General features: G+C 23.8%; 1 protein-coding gene across 9 annotated transcripts in view; it reads left to right on the forward strand.

Moving 5' to 3' along the window:
* LOC117175996 (cAMP-specific 3',5'-cyclic phosphodiesterase) overlaps window positions 1-22,092 on the forward strand; it is an 873,036-nt gene that overhangs the window by 418,934 nt on the left and 432,010 nt on the right. The window contains exon 1 of one of the 9 annotated variants that reach the window (XM_033365931.1): window positions 7,271-7,371. The exons of the other annotated variants lie outside the window; for them this stretch is intronic. Coding sequence (XP_033221822.1) covers window positions 7,286-7,371 — 86 coding nt within the window. The 5' untranslated portion in view covers window positions 7,271-7,285. Of the gene's footprint in view, window positions 1-7,270; window positions 7,372-22,092 lie in introns of those variants that run through there. 9 annotated transcript variants of the gene reach the window in all.

Here is a 22,092-nt window from a genome sequence, read left to right on the forward strand (position 1 = left end):
CCCCCCCCCCCCAATTAGTATTTTTTCAAGAAAAGTAATGATCTTTAGGCTTGAGGAAAAAATTGAACTTTTTGTCAATTTAATATTTAAACACAACAGTATATTGAAATGTGTCAGTGTGTTGTTCCGAATGCGTCTGAGAATAAAAATCAATCATAAATTTTGAGGGTGAATGACTTCAAGCGACTCTTATGTGATCCCAGGAAAAACTCCCGTTGGTGAAAAAAATGTTTAGAAGGAAGTGCAATATTTTTTAAACTTTAATTTTTTCTTGAAACTTGTAAAAAAGTGTACCAAATTTAATAAAAAAATATAATTAAATATAAACAGATAATGAAAAAAATGTATTGTATTGAAGTTGAAAAAGATTCAAGTACATATTTCTATAATTTTTTTAATTTTTATTAATTTTTACTTCCTTATAGAGGAAGCTTTCTTTACTTATTATTTTTTTCTACTTTGTTCTCAAAACCTACATGCCGTTTCAAAAAATTGAATTAATTACAATTTTGTAATTGAGTGTTTAAAGCGAGAAAAACAATTTTAATTTTAATTAAATAAATTACTTTAAATAAAATTAATGTGCGTACTATATTGAATTAATTTTCAAGCGCTTTTAATCCATAATGGTTACTTTGAAATGATTGCAAAATTAACAAAATAGATGATTTTTTTACCAAATTGTTCTATTTTGTAACTAAAAGAATTAATTTTCAGTAAAAAAAACTGAACAAACTACATACATTTGCAACTAAAGCCAATTAATTTGAAAGAAAAATTGAATAGGTGAATTTTTAGTTGAAAAAAACCTATTTTTAACAACAAAAAGAATATTTTCAAAAAAATACTAAAATCCTCAAACCAAAACAGGTTATTTAAAGAAAAATGATTTCTTTTTTGATCAAAAGGATTAAATTTCTGTCAAACAAAGTAAATTTTAAAATAAAAAAAGGCGAAAGGTAATCTAACAAAGATCAGTTTTCTATCAAGGAAATGAGTTTTTCAACAAAATGTATGAATTTTCAACTAAAAGAGTATTTTGCCAAAAAAATCGAATGGTTGTATTGCAGTTGGAACAAACTAATTTCAAGCCAAAAGAAACTTTATTTTGAAACTAGTAGAATTCCTAAAGCTCAATCGATAATTTCTAAAGAATCAGTTGCATTTCTAAACGAAAAAGATCAAATGTGTACCAAAGGAGATAAATTTTAAAACCAAAAAAACGAAATTTAAACCAAAAAAGATCAATTTTCTACGAACAACATAAAAGTTAAATTATTTAATAAAATAATAATCTTCAATCAAAGAAACAAATTTTCCACAAAATCAATACATTTGTCACGAAGGGGTTAAATCTTCAGCTAAAAAAATAATTTTTATCAAAGCAGTTCAAATTTTAACAAATTATTTGAATTTTTTATCTAGAAAATAAAATGTTTTAACAAAAAACGAAATAGTTAATATCCATCCAATAAATCAATTTTCTAAGAAAAATGTAATAAATGATATTTCTTATAAAAACCCATTACAATTTAAAATAAAAGTCCGTTAAATCCAACCAAAAAAATCAATTTTCTACAATCTAGTTCAATCCTCAACCAAAACAAATTAATTTTTAAACCAAAAATTGCATTCTGAATCAAAAAGAATGACGAAACTGTTCTTAAATAATTTTTCAAACAAATTTTTGCAGTTTCCCCAAAATAATTAAGTTTTCAAGTAAATAATACAATTTCTAATGGAAGAATATCAATTCTCAACCTAGTACATAAATGGTAGACTATTCATTAAAAAAGATATTCCGAAAATACTTAACAAGAAACAGATGAATTTTTTTGTGGAGCTAAAAAAAATAGATTCATTTACAGAATAAAGACTAAAAAAATAACAATTGTGTACCAATTTCTACACTTTGAAAATTTGTATACCTTTTTATCATTCATTTTTGTTATTTTGTTGCAAAAAATTTACGAGGCAAATTATTGTTTTTATATAAAAATATAAAAAATTCAACTTTTTTGTGGAAAATTTGTCTTTCTACAATTGAAATTCATCTCGTTTGGTACAAATTTCATAGGAACCCGTATTGTTTAAACATTTGTAAAATTAATTTGGCAAATTATTTTATTGTTGCCATTGATTAAAAAACGCATTACGTCTAGAAAATACGTTTATTTTGCAACTTTCCTGTAATAAAAAAATCTTTAAAAAAAAACTAGAATTGCATAAGGAATTTAAAATTAGATAAAATATCTGGCTGTTCTTAGATTAATCATTTATAATTATTTATGAAAAATATTTTCGTTTAAAGCGTAAAAAAATCGAAATGGCACGTAAAATTCAAATTTGTCACTAATGGGTTTTTGTTTGGTGACCCATAAAAGTGGTTTAGAATCATTTACCCATGCAATTTACGATTAAGGCTCTCAAAATGACTTGGGATTTAGCCACATCCATAATACGTCTACAAAAAATGCATTGTATGATGTAATGTTTTAACCACATAATCTGAAGGCAATTTTACTGAAGGGAGCAGAGCCATTTTTTTTATGTATCCTTGTTGTTTTTTTGCAATTGCAAAATGAGTTTCTTTTGCGCCTATAAAATGCAGCGCGCCAGCTAGCACTGTATGTCAGGCTACAGTCACCCAGAAAAAGGACCATTGAATCAAGAGAAACAAATTTCCCTCTTTGTTTATTAAATTATTATTTATTTAGGTAGTATTTATAAAAATTGTACAAATATCTCATTTTTTCATTTATTTTTATTTACTGATTTATTATTTTTAAGACTACACTCACTTATGATGTTAAGTTGGTTTGATGGAAAAGAAATAACTTTCCGACTGGCAAAAAGGAGGATATTACATTGGAATATATTTTGTAAAAATTATCATTATTAACTAATTTGCTGACAATTATTTTATTTGAAAATTCAATGAGTTATAGGATATTTGATAACTTACTTAAATACGTTATTAAATTACTGGAAGAAAATTAGAAAAAGAAAAAAAACTAAAATTAATGAAAATAAACGTTTTCACCATTATAAAAACTTAATTATTTTTTTAATTCTTATTAAATATATAGTACATACATTTTATTATACAAATAAATTTGTTTAAATGTTTAGAAGGGCCAAAATACGACAAATAGTCAATTTCTGAATTTGTTAATGAAAATTATTTGAATAATAAATCATTATTGTAAATTTGCAATGTATTTTAGGAAAAAGTAATTGGAAATACATTCTTTGTTGATTCCGTAAACAAATTCAGCCTATTCTTCGAAAGATGGCCAAACTCTTAATTTGATCATGAAATTAGTTTAAATAATAAGTTTTGAAAACTTGATAAGTATAATTAATAGGAAAAACGTCCTTAGTTAAATTTTTACAAAACTGAGCCTATTCGTTGAAAATAGCCAAATTCTGATTTTTTAATGAAAGTTGTTTAAATAATAATACATTCTTGTTAATTTAACAAATAAATGAGAAAAGAATCATCGCAAAGACAATCTTAGTTAACTCCGTAAACAAATTGCCTTCATTATTTAAAAAATACCCAGCCTCTGAATATGTTTATGAAAATTATTCTATTGATTAACAATTATTTTGAATTTTCAAAGTATCGTAGGAAATACTCATCGAAAGACATTCTTAGTTGACTTCTTAAAAAAATTGAACCTTTTATTTTTAAAATAGCTAAACTCTGAATTTGCTTATAAAACTTGTTGAAATAATAAATAATATTTGGGAATTTACAAAGAAACACAGAAAAAAGTCATCGAAAAGATATTCTTAGTTCAGTCAGAAGAAAATTTTTTGTTTCTTGCTTGAAAGGTAGCCAAACTCTTAAGATGTTGATAATCATGGCTAAAATCATTAATAATTATAATTTTCTAAGAATCATAGAAAAAAATCATCGAAAATATATTCTTAGTTAATTCTGTTAAAAAATTGAGCTTATTTCTAAAAAGAGATCAAACTCTTAATAATATATCTAAATTGTTTAAATAATTAATAGTTCTTGTAAAATTACAAAACAACCCAGAAAAGACTCGTTTAAATATTTTTAGTAGACTCCGTAAACTAAGTAAATCTTAGAAATAAAATCAAACTCTTAATTTTTATTCGAAAATGCTTAAACAATTATTACTTCTTGAAAATCGACGATGTAGCATGGAAAGGGCACATCAGATAGACGATCTTAGTTGTCTTTATAAACAAATTTACTCGTAGAAAAAAGTCAAACTCTAAACTTTTTAATCAAAATAGTTAAAATAATTAATATTCTTTTAAATTTGCAAAGTATCATAGAACAAAAAATCATCGGAAAGATATTTTGAGTTAAACCTATAAAAAGTTGCGCTTATTAATAGAAAAAATACCAAACTCTTAATCGTGTTATCTAAATTTTTTAAGTAATTAATAGTTTTTGTAAATTTAGAAAGAAACATAGAAAAGAGTCATCATATAGACATTCTATATTGACTTCGTAAAGACATTTAATCATAGAAAACAGGTCAAATTCTTAATTTTTTAATCGGAATAGTTTGAATGATTAATATTCATGTAAATTTGCAAAATTTCATTAGAAAAATATTCGGAAAAATATTCGTAGTTAAATCTGTAAAAAAGTTGATTCGATTCGTAAGAACAGACCAAACTCTTAATTTTTTAAACGAAATTTTTAAAATAATTAACAGTTCTTGTAAATTTAAAAAGAAACACAGAGAAGTGTTATTGGATAGACATTCTGAGTGGGCTCCGTTAACAAGTTAAATTTTAGAAAGAAAACCAAACATTTAATTTTAAATCGAAAATGTTTCAATAATTAATAATTCTTTTAAATTCACAAAGCAACATAGATAAGAGTCATCGGATAGGCACTCTTAGTAGACTCCATAACAAATTGACTCGCAGAAAGAAAACGAAACTCTTAATTTTTAATCGAAATTGTTTTAATAATTAATAGTTCTTGTAAATTTAGAAAGCAACATAGAAAATACTCATTGAATAGACATTCTTAGTTGACTTCGTAAACACATTTAATCATAGAAAAAGGGCTAAACTCTAAATTATTTATTTGAAATAGTTTGGATAATTAATATTCATGTAAATTTGCAAAGTTTCATAAAAAAATAATCGGAAAGATATTCTTAGTTACATCTGTAAAAAATTGTGCTTATTCGTAAAAAATACCAAAACCTTAATTTGTTATTCAAAATTGTTTAAATAATTAATAGTTCTTGTAAATTTATTGTTAATTTTCATTTGAAAATGTTGAAATAATTCATACTTCTTAAAAATCTACCATGCAACATAGAAAAGGCACTTCGGATAGACGTTCTTAGTTGACTTTATGAACAAATTAACCAGTAGAAAAAAGCCAAACTGTTAATTTTTTAATGGAAATAGTTTGAATAATCAATATTCATGTAAATTTGCAAAGTTTCATAAAAAAAATCGGAAAGATATTCTTAGTTAAATCTGTAAAAATGGAGCTTATTCATAAAAAGCAACAAACTCTTAATTTTTTAATCGACATTATGTAAATAATCAATAGTTCTTGTAAATTTACAAAGATACATAGAAAAGTGTTATCGGATAGAAATTCTTAATGGACTTCGTAAAGGAATTAAATCTTAGAAAGAAAACCAAACTCCTAATTTTTATTCGAAAATATTTAAATAATTAATACTTCTTGCAAATCTACGAGGCAGCATAGAAAATAGACATCAGATAGACATTCGTAGTTGAATTTATAAACAAATTGACAGGTAGAAAAACGGCCAAGCTCTTAATTTTTCAAGGGAAATAGTTTAAATAATTAATATTATTGCAAATTTACAAAGCAACATAGAAAAAACTAGTGCCTAAAAAATGTGTCTTTTTGGATTTTGAAAACAAAATACCTAACTTTTTTTTAATGTAAAAGAAAAATGAAATAATGTAAATGCAATACATTTTTTTTAATTGTTTAGATGTTCCGCTAGGAAGTTTCAGGTATGGAAATAAATTTGCTTAGTTTATAATTTTTTATAAATACAAATTTAAAGATACAAAAATGTAATTTCATTATAATGATTTTTTCTATAATATGAGGGCTATATTTTCTGTAGGTAATGAATTAAAAATATTTATTCCAGGTCAAACAAAAATACCGATCAAAAATTTAAAGCCAAAAAAATTCATTTTCAGACCTAAAACGGCGAAGGAGAACCTTTATTTTTTCTTAAAATCAAAAAAATTCGAGGCAGTATTTTTTCTACCAAAAACAGTTGTTTGTTTTGCATCCTAAGGGTGGCGTAAATAAAAAATCTTACGAAGTTAGGATTATGGTCTTTAATTATTTTTTTAGTTAAAAATTTTATTATTGTATTTCACGTTCAACAATTCTGTTAACAAGTCATCCTTTTTCAGCAGAAAATTCAAATGTTTGTTAAAAATTCATCATTTTGGCTTTGAAGTTTGATCTGTTTTAGTGGATATTAATTTTTTTTAATGAAAATTAAAATCTTTCTTGGTTGAAATATCTACTATTACGTTTTTCATTTTGAATAAATATTTTTTGTTTAAAAATCGAAATACTCAGTTTAACCAATTTGTTCGAAAAACATTTTTTTAATTGATCTATTTTGCATCAAAAGTTCAACGATTTGGTTGAAAATTCAACTATTTGGTTAAAAATACAACTGTTTTCAGTTGAAAATTAAATTATTTTGTTCAAAATTTAACTACATTATTAAAAGGTTGTTTTCTTTGGTTGAAAATTCAATTATTCTGTTGCAAACTCGTCCATTTGGATTTAAAATTCATTATTTACGACAGGAAAGTCATCTTTTTTTGTCAAACTAAGTGAATAAATTAAAAATTGATATTAGTTTTGACCAGTTTATAAAAAAAAAATTTGACGGGTGACATAATTTTTCAGCTTCAATTTTTGTTTTAAATTGAAATTAAAGAAAATTTATTTGCGGCGCTAAAACGGCCCAGCGGAACATTTAAACAATTTTTTTTAATAAATGAAAATTTATAGTACTACTTTTTCACGAAATGGAAAAACTTAAGATGTAGCGTTTGCAAAATGCAAAATTCAAAAATTCAAGTTAATTTTGGACACCCTAAGCAGCATAGTTCCCGGAATTACAAAATTCCATGATTATAATTTATGATTTTAAACCAGTAAAAAATTAAAGATTTTGAATCTGAAAATGAAAATGCGAAAATGTTGAACTTTACAAAGTGTTAACTATAAAGGGATGTGAAGAGGATGTAAGTGATAATGGGCCAGGATTGGTGCGCCCGTAGAAGAAAGCGTACGAGCAGTGGATGCTGCCCATGTGGACCACGTGTCCACCCTTCAAGTTGGTCAGTGTCCCTAAAATCATTTTAAAATTTACTTAAATTTATTACACCTATTTATTCAAAAAACCACAATAATTTGTAAATCTTCCAATATTTTCGAGAAAAATTATCGTTTCTGAAGGAAATATTTCCACTCAGTATGGCAATTTTCCCTATAACTTAGGGAATGAAGAAACCCGTTGACATTTTGGGAATTTTTCCACTTTGTAAGTAATTTTATTAGTTTTTTCTTTCTATGGCAATTTTTTTGCTAAAATTGAAAGAAATGCCTTTTCCAATATTTGTGGAAAATTGTGGTTATTGGTAGTTTTTCGAAAAAATGGGAAATAAAGAAACCCTAGAATATTTTGGGTAGTTTCTCATTTTTCTAAAGTAATTTTACCAGAATAATGTCGGAAGTAACCCAAAATATAATAGAGAATTTTCCTTCTTTTGGTAGTTTTCCCGTTAATATTGAAACAAATTTTTTCCAATTTTAGTGGAAAATGATCATTTTTGCAGGAAATATTTCTATTATTTATTGAAATTTTGCAGAGAGGTTACAAAATAAAGAAACCCTGGAACATTTTGTGTATTTTCCCAATTTTTTTTTCAATTTAACCAGTAGAAAATCAGAGATAAGCGGAAATAAATAGGGAATTTTTCCTCAACTATTAGCAGTTTTCCTTTCAAAATTGATAAAAAATCTATTTCTAACTTTTTTATAAAATTATCATATTTGCAGGGAATATTTTCAATATGTACAGAAACTTTATAAATAAATTAGATAAAAAACCTAGAACATTTGATTGTGTGCAAATATTTTCCAAAAAAAGTTATAAACTAAAATAAAGTTTTTTACAATCTTTGGTGTTTTTTCATTTTTATTTTGTTAATTTTAAAAGTGTAAAGCCGGAAATAACTGTAAATTGAACAGGGAATTTATTTCAACTATTAATAAGTCCTGATGAAATCAAAATAAAATATTTTTCAAATATTTGCCTGATATTTCTATTTTGTACAGAACTTATGTGAATTAGTAAGATACTGAATAAACCCTAGAAAATTTAGAAAAGTTTTCTTATTTCTTAAATTATTTTACAATTTGGAAATAAAAAAGAATTATATTATAATCCATTAATTTTAGAAAACTTTCAGTTTTTATTCACGTAAAGCTCTTTACGTTTGAAAATGAACATTTAAAAAAATTGTTCTTAATATTTGCTTTTACGTTTAAATTAAAACCTAATTTTTAAATAATATATTTATGATCAAACATGCTAAATTAAACCGAAATAGCTTAAGAATTTTCCTGAAGTTATTTTTAAGAAAATTTCCAAAACAACTAAAACTTAAATCGGTAGAAAATTTTCCTAGAATTATTTTGGGCAAAATCGCCCAAATCCTTGAAAGTTCACCAAAATCAATACGGAATTTACTCCAAGTATTTTGTGGAGAATTTCTTAAATAGTTTTAAAATGTAATGAAATCTTTCAGGAATTTGCCTGCCATTAATTTCGAGACAAATTTTTTGAATTCGGTAGGGAATTAAAAATAATTTTGATGAATTTTTAAAAAGTAAATGTTAATCTAAATCTTATCCCAAAAAATAATTTTTCTTATATTAAAAAAAATTCGTGTATTCAACAGAAATTTTGATATTATTTTTAATTTGGATTTCTTATTTGCTACCGAACATAATACGCAAAAATATTTTGTGTATAGCTTTCGCTTCCATAGAATAAATTTAACAAATTAATAATTTTGATACTTTAAAAATTTCCCACCACCAATAAAACTTTTTTTTAAATTTTCAAAAATTCCAGTGATTTTCTGTAACTAAGTGAAAAAATTAAAAACGTTTGGAAAAACAAACTTTTAATTTTTAATTGCAACCCATTTAAAAATAATTTTGTTTTTAGAAGTTTATGTCTATATTTGATTATTTGATTTAAGTTTATTTTTTAAATAATAATTTTTAGTTATACTTAATTAAATAAAATCGTAAAAAAAGCATTTTCCTGTAAAATGAAAAACTTTAGTAACTACTTTATAAACTATCAATGGGACGACTGAAAAATCCCGAAAAATAACATTCCCGACACTGTAAAAATCCCGAATTAGAAAATTCCCGAATAATCAAATTCGCGAATGATAAAATTTCCGTAAAATAAAAATACCGATTTGGAAAATTCCCAAATAATAAAATACACGAATAATAAAATTACAGAAAAATAAAAATACCGAATTGAAAAATTGTCGAAAAATAAAATTCGCCAATAATAAAATTGCCGAAAAATAAAAATACCGAATCGGAAAATTCCCGAATAATAAAATTTCAGAATTATAAAATTCTCGAATTGGAAAATTCCCTAATAATAAAATTCCGACAGTTTATAACATTACAGAATTAAAAAATTCCTGAATTTTAAAAATTAGAATTTTTTATAAATATATTTTATTGATTAAAACTACAACAATAAGATATTAGTTTCAAAAATTATTTTCAACATTTAAAATTTCGAATCTATTTTATTGGATCGAATCTATTTTGTTGGATCAACACAAAATAGGTTTAATTAGAAAATAGCATTAGGTTCGGAGAAAATTGAGGGTGGATTTTTATTGGATCAAACCTTACACCTCATTAAATACTGAATTGCTATTTTAAATTTTAAAAATTAACTTCAAAATCTTACATGTTACAAATAATTTTTGAAACTAATATCTTATTGTTGTATTCGTAATCAATAAAATATATTTATAAAAAATTCTAATTGTTGAAACTCGGGAATTCTCCAATTCGCATATTTTATAAATCGGCAATTTTCTGTCGGGAATTTTATTATTCTGGAACTTTCCAATTCGGGAATTTTATAATTCTGAAATTTTATTATTCGGGAATTTTTCAATTCAGTAGTTTTATTTTTCGGCAATTTTAATATTGGCGAATTTCATTTTTCGGCAATTTTCTAATTCGGTATTTTTATGTTTCGGTAATTTGATTATTTGTGTATTTTATTATTTAGGAATTTTCCAAATTGGTATTTTTATTTTTCGGCAATTTTAATTATTCGTGAATTTGATTATTCGGGAATTTTCTAATTCGGGAATTCTACAGTGTCGGGAATTTTATTTTTCGGAATTTTTCAGTCGTCCTCCATCAAAAGTTTTTTCCTGTAACCAAATTTTTTTGGTGATACCGTAAAACCTTTGTTTTTATAATATTTAATTTTATTGTGGAAAAGAAAGCTTTTGTTTACACTTTATTTTCAATTCTTACGATAAAGAGAATTTAATAATAAAAAGTCCTTCACTTCTAATAATTCAGTGGTTATAGTTTAATATCTAAAAAAAATGACGAAAGGAATAATTGTTTTTAATTGTTACATATCCAGTAGGATATAAATTTTAAAAGAGAAACAACGAAAATTAAGGTTGATTTTTTTGGAATGAAGAACAAAGATTGTAAGTGAAAATTTGTTACAATAATTTTTCAAATAGAAAAATGAATTTCTTTTTGCTTTTAAATGAGACTGGATCTCATTTTTTATGTAATAAAAAAAATTAAATAAAAATTCCAATGATTTCTACTTATTCAAGAGTTTGGGCTACTTTTTTAAAGGCAAAGATGCTAATTTTATGACTTTTTTTTAAAAGTCATAAACTAGTGCAAAGCTTTTGTAGTTTATCTTTTTCGATAGTAAATACTGTGCAAACGGGGTGTAAATATTGCCAACAACCTTAAATTTTCCCTCTTGAATAATACATTCTCACTACAATCACAAGTTGCCTCTTTTATGTCTGACAAATCCAACTCAACTGTAAAAAGAGTTTATGACTCCCTCATAAAAAACATGCAACTCCGGATAGGAAGAAATCGCGTTAAGGAAAGTGTTACAACATCAGGTTTTTCTTAATACTCAAACTTTTTTGTTCTTCTTTTTTTTGACAATAAAATTTTTTAATTTTTACAATTTTTTTAATTTTTTCATCGAGCTCTAATAAATAAATATTTCTCTAACAGAATTTTCAAAAACAGATCCTTTGAATCTCAGAGGAATGCAAATTGTATTATTTATAATTAAAATCCTTCAGAATTGAAACTATAAAAAGTGTAAAGATTTTAATTTTGATAAATTTAATTTCGAAATACTACCCTTTTTATTTTTATCTTGAAATTTAAACTTCTTATTTGGAAAAATGTTGGGTTTACCGTGATAATTGAGAAATGCAACATTGAAATCATAAAAAATTGAAGAAATTATTCAACTGTTTAAAAGAAAAATTGATTTTTCAAACTGAGTTTCAAATGTTAAACGTTTTTCAGAATAATTATGAAATGGTTAGGAAATAATGGAGGAAAGTGTTACAAAATCAGAATTTAATTATTACTCATACTTTATTTTTTGTATTTTTTTTCACAATCAAATTTTTTAATTTTGTCATTTTTATAATTTTTTAGCTAACTTTAAAAATTAAATATTTTTCAAATATAATTTTCGAAAATAGATCGTTTAAATTTTAGAAGAATGTAAATTGTATTATTTCTAATTAAAAGCATTCAGAATTGAAAAATTGGGAATTGAAAAGATTTGAATTTTGATAAACTTAATTTCGAAATTCTACCCTTTCAATTTTTATCGCAAAATTTAAACTTGTGATTTCGAAAAATGTTGCGTTTACCACGATAATTCAGAAATACAAGATTAAAACCGTACAACATTCAAGAAATTATTCAATTGTTTAATAGAAAAATTGTTTTTTCAAACTGAGTTTAAAATTTTAAACGTTTTTTTTTTATAATAATTAGGAAATAAATGAGGAAAGTGTTACAAATTACTTATTACTCAGACTTCATTTTTTGTATTTTTTCCCACAATCAAATTTTTAAATTTTCACATTTTTATAATTCCTTTAGCGAGCGTTAAAAATAAAATATTTTTCTAATATAACTTTCAAAAATAGATCGTTTAAATTTCAGAGAAATGCAAACTGTATTATTTCTCATTAAAAGCATTCAGAATTGAAAAATTTAAGAGTGAAAAGATTGAAATGTTGATAAATTTAATTTTGGAATTCAATCATTTTAATTTTTGTAGCAGAATATAAAATTTTAATTGGGAACATTTTTTCGTTTACCGTGATAATTCAGAATTGAAAAATTGAAACCATAAATAATTAAAGAAATTATTCAATTTTCTAACAGCAAAATTGTTTTTTTATGCTGAGTTAAAAATTTTGAACGTTTTTTTAGAATGTTTCAGAAATAGTTAGGAAGTAATTAAGGAAATTGTTACAAAATTAGGATTCACTTATTACTGAGACTTTTTTTCTTCATTTTTTCCAAGTACATTTTTTATAATTTTTTTAGCGAGCGTTAAAAATTAAATATTTTTCTGATAGAATTTTTAAAAATATATCGTTTAATATTAGAGGAATGCAAGTAGTATTATTTCTAATTAAAAGCATTCAAAATTAAACAATTTGAAAGTGAAAAGATTTGAATGTTGATCACTTTAATTTTGAAATTCAACCCTTTTAATTTTTATCGCAAAATTTTAATTTGTGATTGAGAACATTTTTGCGTTTCCCATCATAATTCCGAATTATAAAATTTAAATCATAGAAAATTAAAGAATCTACTCAATAGTTTAATTGAAAAATTGTTTTTTCAAACTGATTTAAAAATTTTTAACGTTTTTTTAGAATGATTAGGAAATAATTAAGAAATTAGCAAGGAAATTGTTATAAAATCAGGATTTCCCAGTGGGCACAAAATTTGGCGACGTCTTTACGACATCGTTACGACATCTTTATGACATCTTTACGACATCCTATGTCCATGTCGTTTCGGTGTCTTTGCGATATCGTAAAGACATCGTCAGATCATACGACTTAGTTACGATATCGTAAAGACACCTTAACGAAATAGACATAGGATGTCGTAAAGTTGTCGTAAAGATGTCGTAACGATGTCGTAAAGACATCAAATTTCTGAGTAGTGGAAATGGTATTATTTCTAATTAAAAACATTCAGAATTAATTAAATTTAAATTCGAAATTAATTTTGTCCAATTAATCTTTACTTTAAATCGTATTTTTTGTAAATTAATAAAAATTTGGACTTATATAATTCTGGAAGCTTGTGCCCTAAAATATTTAATTTAGTTTTTAATTTTAACTACTTTGTAATAAAATTGTCTAAATGAAAAAATTTTAGTTTTTGAATGTTTTGAATTTTGAAAACTTCAGTTAAAACTTTTTTTAAATTCAAGATCATCCAATTTTAAATACTTTTATTAAAAAATACAACTTTAATTCCTTTTTATTTCATTTGAAATATTGTTTTTTTTTTCAAAACTTTACTTGTCTAAAATATTTTAGATTGGAACATTATGAACTCAAAATCATTTCCTACAATTTTTTTAAAATTTCAAACGCTTTCAATTTGAATTTGTCAAAAGCAAATGATCCGCGTTCTAGGATTTTTTTTATGAATTAAATTAAATTTGCGGTATTAATAACTAAAATTTACTAAGAAAATTCTTCCTTGGGGCAATTCTCTGGGGTAAGGTTGATAAAGATTTTCATCTAGATCTGGACCGTATCTGCTTAATGGGACAATTTGCTTCAGTACTTCAATTTAAGATGACTAATTGTGACACTGATTGAAGAAAATCAGGGCGACCGCCAGACTTGGATAATAACTTGTTACAAGCACAAAGCGTGTGACAAATTTCAGATTTTTAAATTTATTAATTTAATGAAAAAAAATGTTTTTTCTCATATAAAATATGGTTTTTAATCAAAATACTTGAGTTTTTAACAAAAGACTTAAATTTTTAACAAAGAAATAATTTTAAAAGCAAAAATACGAATTTTCAAAGAATACAAATTTTTTATTAAAAAAATAAATAATAGTTATTTAAATTATTGAACTTCTAAGCCCGAAGAGAAATTTTCTCTAAAAAAATTGAATTTTCAAATAAGTAATATGACTTTTTCAGCAAAAAAATTAATTTTCTACGAAACTGATGTATTTTTACCAAACAAAAATGAAATTTGAAACTAAAAAATTATTTTGTACTAAAAGAGATGAATTTTTAAACAAAAAAGATCAATTTTAAAAAATGGAAAAGTTGCTTTTTCTGTTATGAAATGAATTTAAAAAAAGTATTTTCCACTTAACAGTTAAATTTGTAACCAGACATAAGCCTTTTAAAAAAAAGTGATTTCTTCAAAAAGTGATCGAATGAAATCTCTTAAACAAATTAGTTTAATATTCAAACAAAGAAGAAGAATTTTTAACTGAAAAGTTTAATTTTATTTGAAAAAAAAGAAATTTCTTCTAAACATATGAAGTTTAAAAATAAAAAGATAAATTTTCCAAAAAATAATCAAATTTTCTGTTGAAAAAAATTTCAGTCGAGTTTTTACGATTAAAATATGAATTTTGAAGCAAGTAACAGTTTTATTTAAGAAAGATGAAATTTCTCCTAAAACAGATGATTTAAACAAAAAATGGAATATTTGAAAAAATAGTTAAATTTTCATCCAAAGAAGATTCCAGTTCACTTCCTAAGACCAAAAATAAAAATTGTAAACAATTTGCAGCCGAGATAGATGCCTTTTTAAGAAAATTATTAATTTTTCAATCAAATAATAAAATGTATAACTAAGAGGATAATCTTCAGAAGAAAGTTGTTGTGAATTTTCGAAATTCTAATCTAAAAATATTCCACTTTTAAAGTTTTTAATTTGTGCTATTTTTTAAATTTTAATCTTAAATTATTGAGATTCAAAATTCTTTAATCTAAAATAAGATTGTTTAATTTTAAAGGCTTTGAATTAGAAATGATCCAATTTTAACTCCTTTTTAATAAAATTGTACATTTAAAACCAAATTTAATACGAAATTTTTTAATTTGGAAAGCTTTTAATGAGAAATAATACAGTTTTGATATCTTTAAATTTTAAATAGTCGAAATTTCAAAATTTTATTTTTAACGTCTTAAACTTGTAATATTTTCAAAAATTTCTTATAATCCTTAATCATTGAAATTCGCAATTCTTATATTCAAAATGAAATTGATTGATTTTATATGCTTTAAATTAGAAATGATATAATTTCAAATCCTTTGTAATAAAATTTTCCAGTTTTTAAAATTTAATTTAAAAGTGTACAATTTGGATTAGAGCTTTTTTGTTTGAAAAAATAGCAACTAATAGGTCTTTTCTTCAAAATTAATCTATTTTGGTTAATAATATATACATTTTGTTAAAAATTCAACTATTTTTTGGTTAAAAAATATTTTTTTTATTTCTTATTTTCGATCTGAAAATGCAACCATTTCGTCGAAAATACGTATTTTTTGTTTGAAAATATAACAATACAGTGGATTTTTGTTTCTTTCTTGGTTGGTGTTTAGTTCCACTCTGTAAACAACTGCATATTGTGGTAAAAAGTTCAACTGTAGTTCATTTCTTATGTTAAACTAATTTTTGAAGAAGATTTTACATTTTTGTTTCATTTTTCTTCTGGCTTAAAATTTAACTATTTGACAGAAAATGAATTATTTTGTCAGAAATTTCACTACATTCAGGACAAGTTTTCTTTTTGGTTCGAAAATATTAGCAAATTCGACTATTTTGTGTTAAATAAGCCTTTTTGTAAAAATCAATATTTTCGGTAAGAAAATTTTAAGATTTTAGTTGCAAATTCATATATTTAAAAAAAAATTTAACTATTTTTCTAAAAAGTTCAAATTAGGTTGAAAAGTAAAGTTTCTGTAGAAAATTTCTCCTTTGAGCTTGAAAATTCCTTTTTTTTTCGGTAAAATTTTTAAAATATTCCTTACGTAACAACACAAATGTTTCCTCTAAAATTTGACTGCAAAATTTTTCTTAAACTAATGCCTATTTTTTTTAAATTAAGTTCTAATCAATTATAATCTTCAGTTTATAAAATTCCGTAAAATTATATTATTAGACACTCTTTTTCTTGTATAAAAATTTCTTGGCTGTTTTACAAATACCCTAAAATCTCTAAAATCCCTTGAAACTGTTTCCACATCTTGAAAATTATTTTAAGGTTTAAACAATTTTATGAAACCCCTAAAATTTATATTTTTTATTATTTTTAAATACGATAAAATGTTTAAAATCTTTTGAAATCGTTTGAAATCCGTTGAAACTTTTTAAATTTTTAAAAATTCCTTGGAATATAACAAAATTCCCTGAAATCTCCAAAATCTAATAAAAAACAGCTAAAACATCTTTAAATTTTTAAATTTGATCAAAATGCTTTGAAATCTCCTAAAATACCCTAAAATATTTAAAATCTATTCAAATCGTTTAAAATGCTCTTGAAACTTTGTAAAACTTTTGAAAATTCCGTGGATGTAAAAAAATACCCTAAAATCCCTTAAATTATTTAGAATACCTTCATATTATGGAAATCTATTACAAATTCCTTGGAATCTTCTAAAATACCCTTAAATGTTTTGTTTTTTTTCCTTTAAAATCTTTTGAAACTTCTTGAAACGTTTTAAAGCACTTGAAAATTCCTTGCTTTTTTAAAAACTGCCTTAAAATCTTTAAAATCCGTTGGGATACCTTAAACGTATTAAAATATATTTAAAAAGATCTGGCATTCATTTAAAATGCCCTAAAATATTTAAAATCCTTTGAGACATTTTGATATTTCTTGAAATTTTCTAACGCTCCTGAAAATTTCTTAGAACCTGCAAAAATACCCTAACGTCTCTAAAAAATTTTAAAATACCTTAAAAATTATTGAAATATTATTACAATTCCCTGGAATCTTTTAAAATACCCTAAAATGTTTAAAATCCTTTCAAATCTTTTGAAATCCCTTGACACTTTTCATAGCCCTTAAAATCTTCTTCAATGTTTGAAAAACACCCTCAAATCTCTAAAATCCTTTGGAATACCTTTAAAGTAGTAAAATCTATTGATAATGCATTGAATTCTTTTTAAATATTTTAACATGCTTAAAATCGTTTAAAATATTCCGAAATCCCTTGAAAGTTTTATATAACTCTTGAAAATTCGTTGGATGATAAAAAAATATCCTGAAATCTTTAAAATCCATTTGAATACCTTTATAGTATTAAAATATATTAAAAATGCATTGAATTCAATTAAAATACTCTAAAATCCCTTTACTTTTTTGAAATGTATTTATATTATGAAAATCTATTAAAAATGCCTTGGAATCTTTTAAAATACCCTAAAATGTTTAAAATCCTTTAAAAGTCTTTTGAAATTCCTTAACATGTTTGAAAGCCCTTTAAAATTTCTTAGAAGTTGCTAAAATAGCCTAGCGTCTCTAAAATTCTTTAGAATACCTTTAAAGTAATAAAATATAATAAAAATACATTGAATTCTTTTAAAATACCGTAAAACGTTTAAATTCCTCTAAAATCTTTTGAAATCCCTTGAAACTTTTTATAGCTCTTGAAAATTCCTGAAATAATTAAAAGCAACCCTAAATTATTTCAAATTCTTTGAAATACCTTAAAACTTATAACATCTATTAAAAATAAATTGAATTCTTTTAAAATACCCTAACCTGTTTCAAATCCTTTGAAAACTTTTGAAATCTCTTGAAAGTTTGCATAGTTCTTGAAAATTTGTTGGAATACCTTTATAGTATTAAAATCTATTAAAAATTCATTAAATTCTATTAAAATACCCTAAAATACCTTAAATTCTTTGGAATGCCTTTATATTATGGAAATATATTTAAAATGCCTTGGAATCTTTCAAAATACCCTAAAACGTTTAAAATCCTTAAAAATCTTTTGAAATCTCTTTAAACTTTTTATAGTTCTTGAAAATTCCTTAAATGATTAAAAATACCCTAAAATCTCTACAATCCTTTAGAATACCTTAACACTAATAAAATCTATTAAAAATACATTGAATTCTTTTAAAATACCCGACCATGTTTAAAATCCCTTAAAATCTTTTCAAATCCCTTGAAATTTTGTATATCTCTTGAAAATTAGATGGAATACCTTGGTAGTATTAAAATCTATTAAAAATGCATTAAATTCTATCAAAAAGCCCCAAAATCCCTAAATTTTTTTGGAATGTCTTTATGTTATGGAAATGAATTAGAAATTCCGTTGAATCATTTAAAATACCCAAAAAGGTTTTAAATCTATTGAAATCCTTTGAAACTTTTTATATCTCTTGAAAACTTCTCAAATTTTTTAAAAATACCCTACAGTTTCAAAAAATGCTTTGGAATACCTATGCAGTTGTAAAATACATTAAAAATATATTTCATTCTCTTAAAATACCCTAAAATGTGGCAAATCCCTTTAAATCTTTTCAAATTTCTTAAATCTTTTGTATAGTTCCTGAAAATTCGTTGGCTGATAAAAAAATATCGTAAAATCTCTAAAATCCATTGGAATACCTTTATGGTAATAAAATCAATTTAAAATACTCTGAATTCTTTTTTAATACAATAAAAGTTTTTGAAATACTTTGGAATACCTTCATATTATGGAAATCTATTCAAAATGCCTTCAATTAATTAAAAATATCCTCAAATGTTTGAAATCCTTTGAAATCTTTTCAAATTCCTTGAAATTTTTGTAGCTCTTGAAAATTTGTTGGATTATTAAAAAATATCCTAAAATCTCTCAAATCCATTGGCATACCTTTATAGTATTAAAATATATTAAAAATGCAGTCAATTCTTCTAAAATACCCTAAAAGTCCTCCAATTCTTTGGAATTTCTTAACATTATGAAAATCTATTAAAAATGCCTTAGAATTTTTTAAATACCCTGAATGTTTAAAATCCTTTAAAATATTTTGAAATTCCTCGAAATTTTTGAAAGCTCTTAAAAATTTCTTAGAAGTTACTAAAATACCCTAGCGTCTGTAAAATTCTTTAGAATACCTTTAAAGTAATAAAATATAATAAAAATACATTAAATTCTTTCGAAATCGCTCACATACTTCAAATCCCTTGAAATCTTTTGAAATCCCTTCAAAATTTTTATAAGTTTTGAAAATTCGTTGAATTTAAGAAAATATCCTAAAATATCTAGAATCCGTTGGAATACCTTTATAGTATTAAAATCTATTTAAAATGCATTAAATTCCCTAAAAATAATATAAAATGTCTCAAATTCCTTGAAATCTTTTACAATTTTTGAAAGGTCCTAAAACTTCATAAGATGTCGTAAAAATAAATCTTTTGAAATTCTTTGAAATTTTTGAAAATTTCTTAGAAGTTCAAAAAATATACTAAAGTCTCTAAAATTCTTCAGGATACCTTCAAATTATTGAAATATCTTTAGAATGCTTTGGAATCTCTTAAAATACCCTAAAATGTTTAAAATCCTTCAAAACCGTTGTAAAACCCTTGCAAATTCGTTTAGCTCTATAGTTAAAAAAATCTCTAAAACCGGTTGAAATACCTTTATGATATTAAAATATATTAAAAATGTATTGAATTCTTTTAAAATACCCGATAATGTTTCAAATATTTTGAAATCTATTGAAACTTTTAAAAGCTTTTAAAAATTCTTAAGTAGTTTAAAAAAACCCAAAAGTCTCTTTAATTTTTTTGGGATAAATCAAAATGATTTAAATCTTTTTAAAGTCCCTTGAATTCATTAAAAATACCCTAAAATGTTTAATATTCTTTCAAGTGTTTGAAATTCCTTAAAACTTGTAAAATCTCTTGAAAATTCCCTAGAATTTTAAAAAATAACCTGAAATCACTAAAATCCTTTGAAACACTTTCAAATTATTAAAATTTATTTAAAATTTAACCCATGTGTTAATTTATTTTAAAAGAGTTGACCAATATAGTTTCATTTAAAACAATGACTATAGTAACTTTATCTTTAAAAAGTGAGTAAGAAGATTTTTTTTCAAATTAAAAATTTTTTTTTTTAAATCCTTGACATTTTCTGGGTTTCCAGGTTTTTCCTGACCTGCAGCCACTCTGGGAAATACTCCTCTCATAATGATTTTCCCTCTCAACCCTAAGCTATGCAATGAAATTGAAAAGGACCTTCATTTCCGCATTCAGGTCACGCAGGAGGGTGTGTCTGATTTACATTTGTCCAATCGAGTGTTAAGATTCCAAATGAAAAAAAAATTATCTGGTTAAATCTCACGGAAATGAAGGGTGTTTTCGCAATAAAATTATGCATTCCGTGACTGAAACTGGAACATTTTTAAAGTTCAAGGTTTTATAGCCTTGCTTTTTTTCTACGCATACTTTTCGCGAAAAGTACAATTCACCATCAAAGGTTATTAATGTTTAGTTATCAAATTGTTTATTAACAAATTCAATTCGACTCAATATATTATTTTCAATCCCTTTTAATAACAACTCTTTTTATCGTAAAAAAAGTAATAACATTTCAGAACTATTGCAGAGAAAGCTTTTTCTGCTTTGAATTTCTGTGGTGGAAAATTTTTACAAACAAGTAGAAAAAACCATTTCTACAGGAATCTGCAAATAAATACAATAAATCAAAACAAAAGTTACTGCAGCTCACAACTTTTTTCTATTATTCCCGCGAAGGATGTACTTTCTTTTTTATTCATTGTTAATAATAAAAATTGAAGAGGGAATACAAAAATTTTTAATTTACAAAATTATATTATTTACAGTATCTTGAAACTGGAAGCGTTAATTTACACATCGAAATTGGTTTTAATATCTTTTCAAATATTCTTTGAAAAATTGGGATAAAAAAATATTTTAAAACATTTTCAGGAATCTATAATAAATATTTTGTTATTATCTTGGTACTCGAATTTTTCCGAAATTTCTTTTTAAACCTAAAAAAGTAGAAAAATTACATTAATATCATTAAGATTCTTTTTTTCTAAATTTTGGGATTTTTTCAATATTCTTTTTAAATTAATTTAAAAAATGTGTTGTTAGTTTTTCTAACAATGTTAATAAATCAGTTTGTAATTTTTTCAAATTTGTTATTGAAAATCTCCAAAAATTCACAGTTTGTTTTAATTTTCTAAAAATCTTTTCAAATTCTAAATTATTTTAGGATTTTTTCAAAACTTCTGAATATATCTAAGATTTCCTCAAATTTTTTCAAATTGATAATTGTTAAATTGTTTCTTATTAATTATTTTTTGATCTTTTTAAACATTCTCTTAAAGTTAATTTTGCAACATAAAAAATAATTCTAAATTTTCCCAACTATCTCAAGAGTTTTCTTTTCTCTTTTTAAAAGCTTTAAAGCTCTTCAAAAGTTTTGAAATAAGTTGGGATCTTTTCAAAAATTCTCAATATCTCTTAAGCTAACTTAAATTTTCCCAAATTTATAGTTTTTCGATTGTTATTTATGGATCGAAATTCAATAACCACTAAGAAAGCTCCAACATAATTCAGCAAAAGGATATTATTTTCTTCATGGTATCTTAAAGATTATTAATTTTTTTAATAAAATTGTCATTATTAATACAAACATACAACATTTATGTTTTTCTGCAGCAATTTATTGCAATTTAGTTTATATGAATTTTTATTTGAATAATTTATTTTAAATAATTTTAAATGCAATTTCCTAATATTTCAACTTTTGTAAAATCTTGTATTTTTTATAAAGATTTGTAATTTCCTCCAGAAATGTACGTAAAATTAAAAGTGCTTTTGTGACGTCCAACTCCCAAAATAAAATATATAAAATCCTGTAAACCCTAAAATAACAAGTA

The sequence above is a fragment of the Belonocnema kinseyi genome, chromosome 7 (assembly GCF_010883055.1).
Source record: "Belonocnema kinseyi isolate 2016_QV_RU_SX_M_011 chromosome 7, B_treatae_v1, whole genome shotgun sequence".
In the NCBI taxonomy this organism is placed as follows: domain Eukaryota; kingdom Metazoa; phylum Arthropoda; class Insecta; order Hymenoptera; family Cynipidae; genus Belonocnema; species Belonocnema kinseyi.